Source organism: Cricetulus griseus, chromosome 2 (genome assembly GCF_003668045.3).
Source record: "Cricetulus griseus strain 17A/GY chromosome 2, alternate assembly CriGri-PICRH-1.0, whole genome shotgun sequence".
In the NCBI taxonomy this organism is placed as follows: Eukaryota; Metazoa; Chordata; class Mammalia; order Rodentia; family Cricetidae; genus Cricetulus; species Cricetulus griseus.
The window spans coordinates 7,904,784-7,919,005 of record NC_048595.1 but is presented as its reverse complement, the minus strand read 5'-3'; the positions used below and the strand labels follow the sequence as shown (position 1 = coordinate 7,919,005).

General features: G+C 48.0%; 1 protein-coding gene across 1 annotated transcript in view; it reads left to right on the top strand.

Annotated features, from left to right (window-relative positions):
- Mtor (mechanistic target of rapamycin kinase) overlaps positions 1-14,222 on the top strand; it is a 112,489-nt gene that overhangs the window by 77,105 nt on the left and 21,162 nt on the right. The window contains exons 32-37 of the mRNA XM_027398207.2: positions 2,637-2,752; positions 4,337-4,414; positions 4,608-4,715; positions 9,593-9,718; positions 9,794-9,925; positions 13,890-14,005. Of these exons, the coding sequence (XP_027254008.1) occupies positions 2,637-2,752; positions 4,337-4,414; positions 4,608-4,715; positions 9,593-9,718; positions 9,794-9,925; positions 13,890-14,005 (676 nt within the window). The remainder of the gene's footprint in view (positions 1-2,636; positions 2,753-4,336; positions 4,415-4,607; positions 4,716-9,592; positions 9,719-9,793; positions 9,926-13,889; positions 14,006-14,222) is intronic.

The window sequence follows — 14,222 nt, the reverse complement described above, 5'->3', positions numbered from 1 at the left end:
AGTGAATTGGAATCTCATCTGAAATTGAGATGTGTTCAAGGACTCGGGCCCATGGGACTGCACACGTGTTAGACACCAGTGGCATGTGCCAGGCTGTGCCTTGTGCTTCTGACTGACCTACTGTGAATAGGGCCCCTACTGCTCCTCAATGTGCAGTACACTGGGGTACCCCCCAGCTCTCGGGGGAACACCGCACTTGTGTTTGTTGTAAAGAATTCAGAGAAGCTGGTGCATAGGGGTTCCTGACAGCAATGTGGGTTGGGCCGGTCACGTAGAAGAGCAGACATGACTCAGGGAGGGCTACTCCCCGAAAGCCCACCCCAGCTGGGTGACTGACAGCTCATGAAAGCTGGAACCTTGAAGCTCACCATTCAACCTGCAGATAACTAATCAGGTTGGAGAGTGTCCCTTCCTGGCAGCTCAGCTGGTCTGAGTGTTGGCTCTTACTGCTTGGGGAGGGAGGGGTTAATGCATATGATCAGCTTCAGGAACTTCCTGGAGCTTGAGAGTTTGTTTACTTAGGTTCAGAGCGTCCCAGCTGGAGGGAACACCCCCACCCCCACCCCCACCCCCACCCCCACCGCCAGAACTTCTGAGTCCTATCTTCCTGAGCTTCCCTCAGATGGAACCTTTTACCTCAGAGGAAATTGCTGTAATACAGCGTCCTGTTCAAAACAGTCTTGCCCCACAGGAAACCCCAGGATTTTAGGCTCTCTGTGACAGGAAACAGATGACTGAATACATTCCTTTATACCAAGGTGGAATTTGACTTTGTTTCAAACAGCATCTGCTTTCTTTTGCTGTGTTATAAGTAATAAGTAGTAGACATACATTCCCAGGCTGGCATTTGGCTCTTGGCCTTCACCTTTCCCCTCTGTGTGCACCGAAGTCCTTTTCACCTCAGGATCCATGTGCTGTTAGAGCACTACCTATCCTCCCCGTGTCTCAGATAGGAGGAAGGGAGAAGGTGCTTATCTTGTTTTATCTCTTAATGTTTGTGTCGGTCTTTCTCCGGGTGTGTAGAACTGAATAGTGTAATGGCATCCGCTGTGCCCACTGCCTTCTCCAACAATCACAAACAGTTTTTGTTTGGCTAGTTGGTTTTTTGTTTTGTTTTGTTTTTTCAAGGCAGGGTTTCTCTGTGGCTTTTGGAGGCTGTCCTGGAACTCGCTCTGTAGACCAGGCTGGTCTCAAACTCACAGAGATCCGCCTGCCTCTGCCTCCCGAGTGCTGGCATTAAAGGTGTGCACCACCACCACCTGGCAATTACAAACATTTTAACCATTTTTTTTTTTATCTTTTCTTACCCCCTGACACTCAAAAGCCTCCTGCTACTCTGAGAGTATTATGAAGATGTTTTATTTATTTTTTAGATAGAGTTTCATTATGTGGCCCTAGCTGTTCTGGAACTCACCACCTGTTTCTGCCTCCCCAGGATTGGAATTAAAGGTGTGTGCCACCATGCCCAATCCAGATATGTAGACTTTTAATACTAAGCCCTATCTAAAGTGTGGCGATTCTTTTTTATGTGTTTGTTTTATTTTGAATTATGTATATGTGCTTGTAGCTGTAGGAATATAAATACAGGTGCCAGCGGTTCGAGTTCCCCTACTACTGGATTTACAGGTGGTTGTGAGACACCCAGCATAGGTTCTGGAAACCAAACTCTTGCTCTCTGCAGAGCAGTGCAAACTCTTACCCACTGAGCTATCCCTCCAGCCCCCAGCCTGGCGTTTCTTGATGGGCTGGGAGAGGACAGACAGGATGTGGCATGTGCAAAGCTTTTCCTGTGAGTCCCAACCCCAGTCACAGTGCTTCCATGCTTTGCTGTCGTAAGCTCTGGGCTGCTTCCAGATCATCTTTTAAAAACAAATTGCTTCCTGAGGAGTCATCTTTTGCTGTCTGCTTTTGCCCAGAGGCGTTGGTAATGGATGAACCAGTACTTTGGAGTGGAATGCTGGAAAATGCCTTGTAAAAACAACAGCCCCGCAGTTTGCACCTAATGAGGCTGATCTCTTTTCTGCAGATGGTGTTGGCAGGCTTCACATTTGATGCCTGCTCAGCCCACCAGGGGAAGTACATACCTCTTCCCTGGTGCAGCCATTTCCCTTCTCCAACATGACACAAGAGGTCACTGCACGGTGACCCAACCGCCTCCTCCCTCCTGAAGCTGGGATACTGCCACGGTGAAAGGCCAAAGCCTGTCCTCTAATTGTGTGATGGCCATTTTCACTTGTGTAGAGGAAAATGCAATTTCCCAGTATTCCATTGAGCTGCCAGGTGCTCACTTGTAGGGAAGAGTGTAATTTTATCTTACCTGAAGAAGCTGGAGGGAGTCCTCTGGGTTAATGAGGGACAGTACTAAAACCCATCTGATGGGCTGGCTTTGTACTTATGCCCTGTTCTTGTCTTTTCCCATACTGCCTGGGGCATCAGCAGAGTCGCTTGCTTAGAAGACAGACCTGGTATTGTTAAAGGCAACCGGCACAACAGATTGCAGGGCTCAGCGGTACATTGGGCTCAAGTCCCGTTAACTTGTGTGTACATCAAGCAGAATGAAAGTACCAATGACAGGACTTGCTGCTGCCTCAGCCAGCTCGTCACCCTGGTGCTTTCTTGTGTGTTTGTGTTCCTAGGTCAGTGGGACAGCATGGAGGAGTACACTTGTATGATTCCTCGGGATACCCACGATGGAGCATTTTACAGAGCTGTGCTGGCGTTACATCAGGATCTCTTCTCCTTGGCCCAACAAGTAAGAAAATGTGTACCCAGACCATCCACGAAGAAAATGTTTGTGTGTGACTTCTTTGTTAGGATAAATCTTTCCGCCAAAAGCCGCTGAGCCCCACCGCCACGTGTAATCTTTTCGCCAGCCACCTGCCTGAGTTAGGCCCAAATGAACACACAGAAACTTGTATTAGGTTCAAAGCTGCTTGGCCAATGACTAAGATTCTCATCTGTTAGCTCAGTCTCAATTATCATACATCTATACATTTTATAAGACTTATCTTATTGGACGCCTTATTGGCGTCCCTCCTTGCTGGTGGATCACATCCTGTTGCTGGAGGAGGCAAGGGAGAAAGAGAGGCCCTTCCTGTTTCATCTTCGCTTAAATATTAATCTCCTTGCTGTGTCACTTCCTGCCTGGATCAGCACTTCTCTACTACATTTCCCAGAGTCCTCTTTGACTCCTAGTTCCCATCTACTTGCTGTCTCATTGGCCAAATAGTATTTTATTTAACAATCAATAAGATAAACATACACAGTACATTCTCCATCACTTCTTGGTCCCTGAGAGCATGTCTATTTGTTAGTGAGTTATTGAACTTCTGCTGTGTGCAAGTCTCTGAACTCCAGGAATGGCCTTGATACAGGGTGTTCACTACGGAAAAGACCATTAGTGTGTAGACTGAGGTTGTATGGTGTTCCTGGATCAAGGGGCAGTTTGTGGATTGTAGCTGCTTTGGCAGTAGTTCTTTGGATTATTGCTGACCCTTTTAAACGCGTTGCCTAAGTTCTCCTTCTAGTGAAAGAAGCTCTAAGTTTCACCAGAGGAGGATTTGGAGAGCCAGTGGTCTCCACTATGCCTGAGAAAATGGTTTTCAGGCCATACAGAGAGTGCACACTGTTCTGACTTGTAGAATGTATAACGGCGTGGTTGCATCCCCCTTGTCAGACACCAGACTGTGTTGGATGAGCTGCTCAGTAAATGATCAGAGAACTCCAGAGATGCCAACATAGTAATTAGCCTTAAACATTCAGGAAAAAAAAAAATACACCTCCAGAAGTGGGGGTTTAATTGATAGCACAAGGAAGGCTCAGAATGGTATCCTGTGGTATCCCTATGCTGGAGGATCCAGCCCTAGGTCTTCTGGGTCGGTGACAAAGGTGCCCATCTCCATGGAGGGCATAGCAGGGGTGCTCCTTTGTGAGGATAGGAGCAGCTTGGCAACCAGAGGTGATGCCCAGCTTGGAGCCACTGACAAGGCCAGTGTATTTTCACAACCTACCCATCAAGGAAAGTGCAAAGAAGGCAGGTCCCCAAAGACATCCCCTTACCATGCAAGAATGCAGCGGTTCTGCCCCATAGCACGCGTCCCTCCTCCTTGCCACCAAGCTTGAGAGTGTCACCTGAGCCTCTGCTTGTGAGTGCTGTGTGCTGCTGTCTTTGATGAGACACTGGGTAGTGCCCCTCTCTAGCCATCCAGACTAAGGAGAATTCTGTCCTACCGTGGTTAGTGTTTTGCTTCGTCACTGGAATTGGAGTGAGACAAATAACTTCTGTGAAGTCCCAAGTGCAGAGCCCTAGCCTAGAGCTTCCTTGTTTCTCTCCTAGTGCATTGACAAGGCCAGGGACCTGCTGGATGCTGAGCTGACGGCCATGGCAGGAGAGAGCTACAGCCGAGCCTATGGGGTGAGTGTTGAGCAGTGTGCACACTGTCAGCATCTGTAGCTTTAATGAGTGGGCTGTAGAGGTCACAGCGGGTTGCTGAGAACCTGCTGTTTCCGGGGTCAGCAGACACCCTGATACCAGAAGGAATGATTCAGGTTCACCCAGCTTGGAGGTTGTGCAGTAATTCGGTTGGAATGTGATCTGCTTCCATCAGGCCATGGTTTCTTGCCACATGCTGTCTGAGCTGGAGGAGGTTATCCAGTACAAACTGGTACCTGAGCGACGGGAGATCATCCGCCAGATCTGGTGGGAGAGACTGCAGGTAAGCTAGAGACAGCCCCAGTTCCCACCTCACCCCACCAGGGCCTGCATGAACACGCGCACCCCGCCCCCCTTTCTGCTCTCCTCTACCACGCCTACTGAGCAGATCTCTCAGAGGCACCTTACCTCAGCTGCGGCTGTGAGGGAATGACCAATTGAGCAGCCTCCTTGGGAGCTTTTCTAGAAATGGAAGGAAGTGTGTTTGAGCAAGTGACACTTAGGATCCCTATTTGGAAATTGTAAACTCAGAGTCGTTGGTTCTCATTGCTCCCCTTGAGGCCTCCACACAGTCACCTGGAGAGCGACTCTCTTTGCCACTTAAATTAACACATGTGGATGTACACCCAGGACCTGAATCTCTCCTGGAGCCTGCCCTCTAAGGGTACCTACTGGTCACCAGCATCCGCCTTCTCAGCAGAGTTGCTGGGTGCTCTGAGACAGAAACCTCTGTGACAACTCTTCAGTCAGACTCACCATAGCACTTCTATTCAGACCTTGTACAGACTTCCCAAGGCTTCCACTGACATTTCAATGTGGCCTTCTGACCATGGCAATGTGAGAAAGGAGCCGTCACTACTTCTAACAGGGTCTCAAGTGCCCTGAAAGAGCAGCCTGTCCTCCCAGTCTTTGAAAGAGCATCAGCAAAGAGCACACAGGCTAGGCCTGTGGTTCAGTGATAGAGCACTGTCCTGGCATTCCTGGGCCCTGAGTGCCATCTCCTGCACCACACACACCTGAGCACATACTGCTCAGAAACCACAGGTGTGTACACACACTGCTCAGAAACCACACATATGTGCACACACTGCTCAGAAACCACACATATGTGCACACACTGCTCAGAAACCACACATATGTGCACACACTGCTCAGAAAACACACTGTGTAAATGGAGTTACCACCATCACCACCTGGTCCCAACTAAGCACACAGTAACTTATATGAATTATAAATTCTCAGCCAATAGCTCAAGCTTGTTACTAGCTAACTCTTTTGTTTTTTTTTTTTTTTTTCTCAAGACAGGGTTTCTCTGTAGCTTTGGATCCTGTCTTATAACTCACTCTGTAGACCAGGCTGGCCTTGAACTCACAGAGATCCACCTGCCTCTGCCTCCCGAGTGCTGGGATTAAAGGTGTGCGCCACCACCACCCAGCTACTAGCTAACTCTTGCATTTAAATGAATCCATATTTCTATTGATGTTTTGCCCTGTGGCAGTACTTGTATTAGCATGGCGCCTTCATCTCCTCCTCCCTCTGTCTGCTGGCGACTCCCGATTCCACCTTCTCTTTCCCATCATCCTTAGTTGTCGCCCCGCCTATATTTCCTGCCTGGTTACTGGCCAATCAGCATTTTATTAAACCATTTCAAGTGAAAAATCTTCACAGTGTACAAGAAGATTGTTCCACAACATTTCCCCCTTTTTTGTCTAATTAAAAAGGAAGATTTTAACTTTAACATAGTACAATTATATACAACAAAAACAGTTATCAAGTAAGAATTACAGTTACAATATCCAGTCTATTTGTATTTGGCAAAATTAGAGGAAATACTCTTATTATCTATCTTATCTTTGTGAGTCCAAAGTTTTACACCTAATTTATCTTTTGTCATAACTAAAGAAACTACAACTATAACTATTTAGTCTTCAGCTCCATCAAAGACCCCAGAAGAGTGAAATGTTACTTGTCAGAACACAAACAAAATATCATACAACACACATGTATGCACACACTGCCCCGGGAACCACACGTGGGCACACACACACACACTACTCTGACAACCAATGGTTTCCTTGTTGTCACAGTCCCTTCAGTTTTAAGCTGTTTCTTCTTGGCTACATCCATACCTAATTCCCCCTTCTCTCTCCAGGCCAGTCAAGGTTTACATCTCCAGGCTTTTTAGTAGGCTGTGACAAACTCTTTGACTCCAGGTAGCATTCCTGTCTCGGAAGCATCAGGGCACATTCCACAGGCCAGAAAAGAGCACTGGGCACCGTCATCCATGGCTCTGAAGTGAGCACACACAGTTCTTCTACATGTTTTATTAGTGATTATAAAATGCCCAGTGAATGTTTTGATGGAAAATTGTCTCCTGGGCACCAGAAAGAATTCCACAAGGGAAGCACTTCCCACTTGGCTTATATACACCTGGTGTTTTAAGTGCCCGTAACAGGGTGTGGAGCTGTACCTTCAGACATTCTGACACGAGGAGCTAAGAAATACAGGTTGGAAGGGGCAGGATGGAGCGGGCTGGCAGCCGAGATTCCCGCTTTCGCCTCCAGGGAGCTGAATGACTGCAGCTTGTGGGGGAAGCTAGCTGTTGGTGAGAAGTAATGAAAACAATCACTCAGTGTACCCTTCCCTGTTTTCCTAACTTTCCAAATCATTGTTGTCAACCTCGTGGGCCGGGAGGCTGTTAACCTAGAGCTGGAAATAGAGTTGCCCTGCTGGAAACTTGGCTCTGGAAGGCTGTGTGCAGTCAAAACACTCAGTGAGCTGCCAGGGCTGGGAAGCTGCCATGTTTGTAGTTCAGACATTTCAGATCCTTAGTCCACTGTTTGCCACGGGGCAGTTGAAGAGGGCAGCCTTAGCTCCATGTCTTTTTGCCTCCAGTTCTCAGGTCAGGCCCAGCGTGTGCCCTTCTTCTGTTAGGTACAGAAGCCAGAGATCACTGTCACTGGGTTTTGGGTTTGTGAAATTCACACATGAGGTGGCAGATCTGAGGAAAACATCTCCCTCCTGAGTGTGACTTTTTTTTATCAGCAAGAGTGGGAAACTTCACTTGATGCCTGGCAGTCATTTGATAGAAAATCATCTGTTGACTGGGATGATGGCTTGGTGCTTGCGCCACACCTGATGTCCTGAGTTTGATTCTCTGGAACCTACATGGTAGAGAAAGAAAACTGACTCCACTGTGCCACAAGCTATCCGCTGACTTCCACACATGCACACCAAAGCGGGCACATGCACTAAGGTGGGAACAAAGTCAGCGTAGCCCCTGTGGTGATGATTCAGTTGCTGGCTTCCTGCTGATTATAAAGCATTCACATGCAAGTAAATTCAACCGCTCCTTCCTTTCTTATGATTTGTTTCTTTTGGTTTGAGGGGAGCATTGGTTGCTGATTTTGTGAATATGAGTGTTTGTCTGCATTTATGTCTATGTACCGTGTATGTGCTAGTTCCTGTGGAGGCCAGAGGAGGGAGCCAGATCTCCTGGACCTGGATGATAGACAGTTGTGAGCTGACATGTGGGTGCTGGGAACTGGACCTGGGTTCTCTAAAGAGCAGCCCATGCTCTTAACCACTAGACTACCTTTTCAGCCTCTGTCTATTTGATTTTTGAGATGGGGTCTTACCATATTGCTCTAGCTAGCCTGACACTTGCTGTGTAGACCAGTCTCAAACTCACAGAGATCCCGCTGCGTCTGCCTTCCAAGTGCTGGGTTAGAGACATGTGCCACCAAGGCCGTAGCTACTTCCTTTTCTACATGTAGTTTTCGATTGGACATAATAAAAATGAGTAGAGAATCTAAGATAGCCAATGAAATTTCACCAAGAAACTGCACCTCTAGAGGTGCGGGCCTAAGCTTTACTCCCTTCAAAACATAATGGTATCAACCAATCAGCAACATCATTTGAAAACTTAATCACTTCAATATCTTGTGCACTTAGTCTTCCAAATTTTGAGTGCTACATTTCAAGTTTAATTTTTGATCAGTGATAGTCACCTTTTTAAACAAAATATCTAGAATGCGTATGGCTGGAGAGATACCCCAGTAGCCCAACACTGGTTGCTCTTCTAGAGGACGTAGGTTCGGTTCTAAGCACCCATGTGGCATCTCACAACTGGCTGTAACTCAGTTTTAGGGAATCCAATGTCCTCTTCTGTGTGCCACAAAGATACACATGAAGGCAAAACACCAATACACATAAAGTAAAATTTTAAAAAGGAGTGAGTGAATCCTGCATGGTGGCACATTCTTTTAATCCCAGCATCTAGAGGGTAGACAGGAAGATTTTTGTGAGTTTGAGGCCAGCCTGGTCTACACAGTGAGATCCTGTCTCAAACAAAGGGGCAAGTGAAACAGAACACTGACTTTGAATTTAGGAGCTGGTGGGGGGGCTAGTTGGTAAACAGTCATAAAGACTGAAATTTCATGATCGCCAGCACCCATGTGGTAACTAGGTGTGGTAGCATGCACCTGTAATCCCAGAACTGGAGAGACAGAAACGGGAGCATCCAGGCATTGTAGCCAGCCTGTCTAGCTGAATCACTGAGCTCAAGGTTCAGAGATAGACCCTGTGTCAGAAAATAAGGTGCAAGAAGCAGTTGAAGAATAGTACCCAGAGTCTAACACACACACACACACACACACACACACACACACACACACACACACACACCACATTGGAAACAGCAAGGTGGCTTAACAAATAAAAATGCTTTCTGCCATGTCTGCCTGTCTGAGTTCAGCCCCCAGAATCCTCATGGTAGCTTAGATAACACAGACTATCCCCTGCCTTCCACATGCGTGATGTGGGTTATGCATGCCTGCATATGTAGAAACAAATGAAAAAACACACACTTATTCACAACCCACAAAGAAATTTAAATCATTTAATTTACCTTTTACCACAGTCCTATGAAGTTGATACAGTTTTCATTTTGATCCGCAAGATGGTCAGAAAGGTTAAGTAACTTTCCTAAAGTCACAGAGTAATCGGCAGCACCAGGACTCAGCTCCAGGCACCACACCCCACTGCCCCTCTGATTGTTGACAAGTCCCTGGGAGGCAGTTCGTTCACAGAGAGCAGACATGGCTGCTGCTGTGGGGTCCCAGGTGGAGCAGGTCTAACCCTCATGTTTGAACATTCCAGGGCTGCCAGCGTATTGTGGAGGACTGGCAGAAAATCCTCATGGTCCGGTCCCTTGTGGTCAGCCCTCACGAGGACATGAGAACCTGGCTCAAGTACGCAAGCCTGTGTGGCAAGAGTGGCAGGCTGGTGAGTAGCCCTCACCACATGGGTGCTGCCCTGCCCTGCCTGGCCCTATGGGTAACTCGCCCTCTTGTTTTTCAGGCTCTTGCTCACAAGACCTTAGTGCTGCTCTTGGGAGTTGATCCGTCTCGGCAGCTTGACCATCCTCTGCCGACAGCTCACCCTCAGGTGACCTATGCCTACATGAAAAACATGTGGAAAAGTGCTCGAAAGGTATGTTCCCTGCCCACCCAACAGAGGCCGTCCCGTGTGTTCCCTGACAGAAAGAATCAGGGTCCCAGTGTTGGGGGCTTCTTCCAGTTTCACAGCGTGAGTCACAGTCGGGTAGAGACATGTGTACCTTTGGTCAAGCCAGTACACGGAGCCACAGTTGTACTGGTTAGGCTCTGAAGTGTGCTGCCCTGTGAGAGAAGGCTGACTGACCATTGGGCATCAAAGTCCTGTATTCATGCAGTCACAGACTAGAGCTTTCGTGGAGCAGCTGGGCTTCTTTCTCAGACTGCTGGTCTCCTTTCCTGCCACCAGTTTGGACTCAGATGCATCAGCATGCCAGTGTAGGATCCCTCCTTGTTTATAGACGAGTCCTTGGGAAATGCACAAGCTCTTGGTGTTTGTTTTGAAACAATCTCTGGATGAGTGTGGCAATTTACAAAACACAGGCTTCAGAGGCAAGATCTTGCTTGGGTCCCCTGTCATCCTTCCCACCCCCTGCAGTCTTGCAGTGCTTCCTAAGGTGGTTGACTTGGGTGACTTTGAGTACTTCCCAGAGTGAACTCATAGCCAGGGGTCTGCTCTTTAACTGGGCTTTTCCTCCTCACACATGGCCAGATTATCCACAGCATATAGACTTTTCTACGACACAGATTCTGGTGAGATTCAAGATTTAGAAACCTACTTGAGGGGCTGGAGATATGGCTAAGTGTTTAAGATTACTGGCTGCTCTTCCAGAGGACCTGGGTTCGGTTCCCAGCACCTACATGGCAGCTCACAACATCTGTAACTCCAGGATCCCACACTCACACACAGACATACGTGCATGCAAAAAACACCAATGAATGTAAAATAAAAATAAATAATTCATGAGAGAGAGAGAGAGAGAGAGAGAGAGAGAGAGAGAGAGAGAGAGAGAGAGCGCTACTTGAAGGGTGGAAGCTAGTGGTATCACAGAGTCACAGTTCAGGGTCTGTCCCTAACTGGGCTGCCGAGCTGTCACTGGATAGGCTGTTACTGGAGCCTTCCTGTCCTGCCCTGTCACCAAGCTCATGTCTCTGCCTTTCTTTCCAAAGACAAAGTGGGGACTAGCAGGCATTACCCTGCAGGGAGGCATCAGATAGGTATGCACCTGTGTTCCTAGCTATGACTCAGAGCAGAATCTAGAGACAGGCTGATCCTGCAGTGAAGACACGTTCCTGCCCCTCCGCCGCCCAGATGCTGCTAGAGTGCTGTCCCTGGCCTCTGCTCTGTGGGCCTGAGAGCCTGGCCTCTTCCTCTCAAGGACTGCTATGTTTTCCAAGGAGAAGAAATTACTCTCCCATGTTTATTTCTAAAAGAATAACAGAAATTTTAAGCAGAATGTTTTCTATTTCTTGCACTGGGGAGTAGAAAGATGGTAGATTCACTCGTGCTTCATAAGCTTTCAGAGGGCTTCCCACCCACGCTGATACCCAGTTCTGTCTTAGCCACTTGTTAAGGCCACCACAAAGAATTAGTGAGACTGTGATGGTGCATGCCTTTAATCCCAGTACTCGGCGGACAGATCTCTGTGAGTTTGAGGCCAGCCTGGTCTACAGAGTGAGTTCCAGGACAGCCAGGGCTACACAGAGAAACTCTGTCTTAACAACCCCCCCAAAAAAAGGTTTAACCTGTCTAGATTGCCTGTGACTTATAGCATGAGGGCTCTGAACACCTGGCACCAAAGCTCCTGGTGTAGCTCCCACCTGCTTAACAAACACTGAGGACACTGAGTTAGCAATCCCTTTCAGGGGTTAGTCTTTTCAGTTCCACCTCCCACTTTCCTTTCAGTCACACTGAGGTCGGTCAGGGTAGCCATCCTAAAAGGAAACCCGGAGACATGGAAGATGCTCATCCTTGGAAGGGCTTGTAGGAAACAAGTGTCTCACTCATGGGGGTTCGGTGTGTCTCATTCGCGGTTTACCTGTTTAAACTGTCATGCCATTCAGGCCCTGGCTTAAATTAATGCTCTCTCTCTCTCTCTCTCTCTCTCTCTCTCTCGTTTAGTTTTGGTTTTTTCACACATGCATACAATATATGATGACCCAGCTCACCCCATTTCACCCCTCTCCTCCCCATAGATCTCAATCTCTCTCTCTCATTCATCTGTTTGTCTTGTGATCCACTGAGTGTAGCCAGGGCAGTGTGCAGCTGTGTGTTTATAGCTCTGTGTGTGTGTGTGTGTATGTGTGTGTGTGTGTGTGTGTGTGTGTGTGTGTGTGTGTATGTGTGTGTGTGTGAAGGCAGCTTATAGCAATTACTTTTCTCATTCTACCATGTAAGTTCCAGAAATGAAACTCAGGTCATCAAGCTTTGTGTAACTCCATTACCCTCAGATCTGTCTCTAGCCCTGGCCTAGGATTCCTGATCCCTCTGCTTCTAATACCCAGGTCTGGAGCTCCAGGTGAACTCCAGGTGTGCTCCCCCATCCGGGACTGGGTGTATCATCATGCCCTGCCTAAGTATTTTATCCACAGTTGGTTGAATCCCAGAATATGGAGTCCACAGATACAGATTGGCATCTGTTTATTATCTGGTCCTTTACAAGGGGTAGAGTGATGTTCTGTACATCAGAGGTGTAGAGTAGAAATTTATTGTGTGTGTGCACATGCATGCTTTTGTAAACATGTGGGAGGAGAATGTTCAGGATTTAGTTTTTTCCTTCTACCTTGTGGGTCCTGAGGATCAAAGTCTGGCTGTCAGGCTTGGCAGCAGGCACCTCTCCTTACCCATGGAGCCATCTCACAGGCCCAGGGTATGAGTTTTTGATTTATACACAGAGTGCTGCTTCTCTGGGACAGAGAGGTGAAGGAACGTAGCCCATCCTCAACCAGGAGTTTTGATAGTGAGATACAACTCTTAGAACAGATGAACTAGAGCTTTGGGAAGGCTGAGGCATGAGGAAGTGTAGCAAAACTGCCATCTTAAAAACAGAATAGCCAGGCATTGGTGGTGCACGCCTTTAATCCCAGCACTCTGGAGGCAGAGACAGGCAGATCTCTGTGAGTTTGAGGCCAGCCTGGTCTCCAGAGCGAGTGCTAGGATAGGCTCCAAAACTACACAGAGAACCCCTGTCTCAAAAAACAAACAAAAAATTATACTTGACATGTTTGCACAGTCTATCTGTCCTAGAAGTGGTTGCTGGGGCTACAGCTCCATGGCAGCAGCACTTGCCTGGCATGCACAGGGCCCCATGTTTAATACCTAGCACCGTCAAACGAGCCTGTAGCCCTGAGTGTCAAGATACTGGCATGTCTGTGTGCAGCACACTTGCACAGTACTGTGGATCTGGCCTCTGTACTGCCCCTGCTCAATGTAGCTGTCTTCCTAACTCAGATGCCCACTGCTTGCTTCCTGTCAGACCCCAGCACTTCATGATCGATCCCAGACCCAATGGCTGGAGGATGCTAGAAAGACTGTCTTCCAAGCCACCCTGCCCACTTAGTGGCCCACCTAGCTGGTGTCTTCCCTCCTCCACTTGGGTTCATGAGGGTCTTCTCTGTTCTTATGTGGGTTTGGATCTTGAAATCTATGGTTTTGCAGTGGTGAAGCCTCCAAGTGTCGTAGTATTTTACATACATGAAAAGTTTTACTAGCAAGAAACAGTTCCCATCAGCCTAATTTCCCTTGGGGCAATACTCTGTTAGTGAAGTAAGTTCTTATTTCAGATTGCTTCATCTGAGTTGTAACCTGGGTTGGTCAGGCATTTGGTTTCCCAGGACTTATTAAATTGATAATTAGAGTTGGCAGAGGAAAGCTAGCATGTGAGTAAATTATGAACATTCTAGAATAACCCAGCTCTCTCCAGGCAGTACACCCTATTCTCTGTCCAGTGGGTCTTCACCCTGTATCTCAGAGTGCCCTTTTTGGAAAGTGTTGGCTGGCTTAGGTCCCCTGACATGGGGGGCAACATGCCAAGTGGCTCTCTGCCTCTGTCCCGCTACAGATCGATGCCTTCCAGCACATGCAGCACTTCGTCCAGACCATGCAGCAGCAGGCCCAGCACGCCATCGCCACCGAGGACCAGCAGCACAAGCAGGAGCTGCATAAGCTCATGGCTAGGTGAGCCCCGCCTGCCATCCAGGTTTCTGCAAGGGCACACTCCCGGCACCTGGAGTAGCTTGCTGCTGACCTCCTTCGTCTGCCACTGTCTCTGCCCCTTGCTTCCCAGGGCTCTGGCAGCAAGAGCACTCATTTTTAATTTTACATGTGTGTGTGTGTGTGTGTGTGTGTGTGTGTGTGTGTGTGTGTGTGTATGTGTGTGTGTGTTTCTTGTATG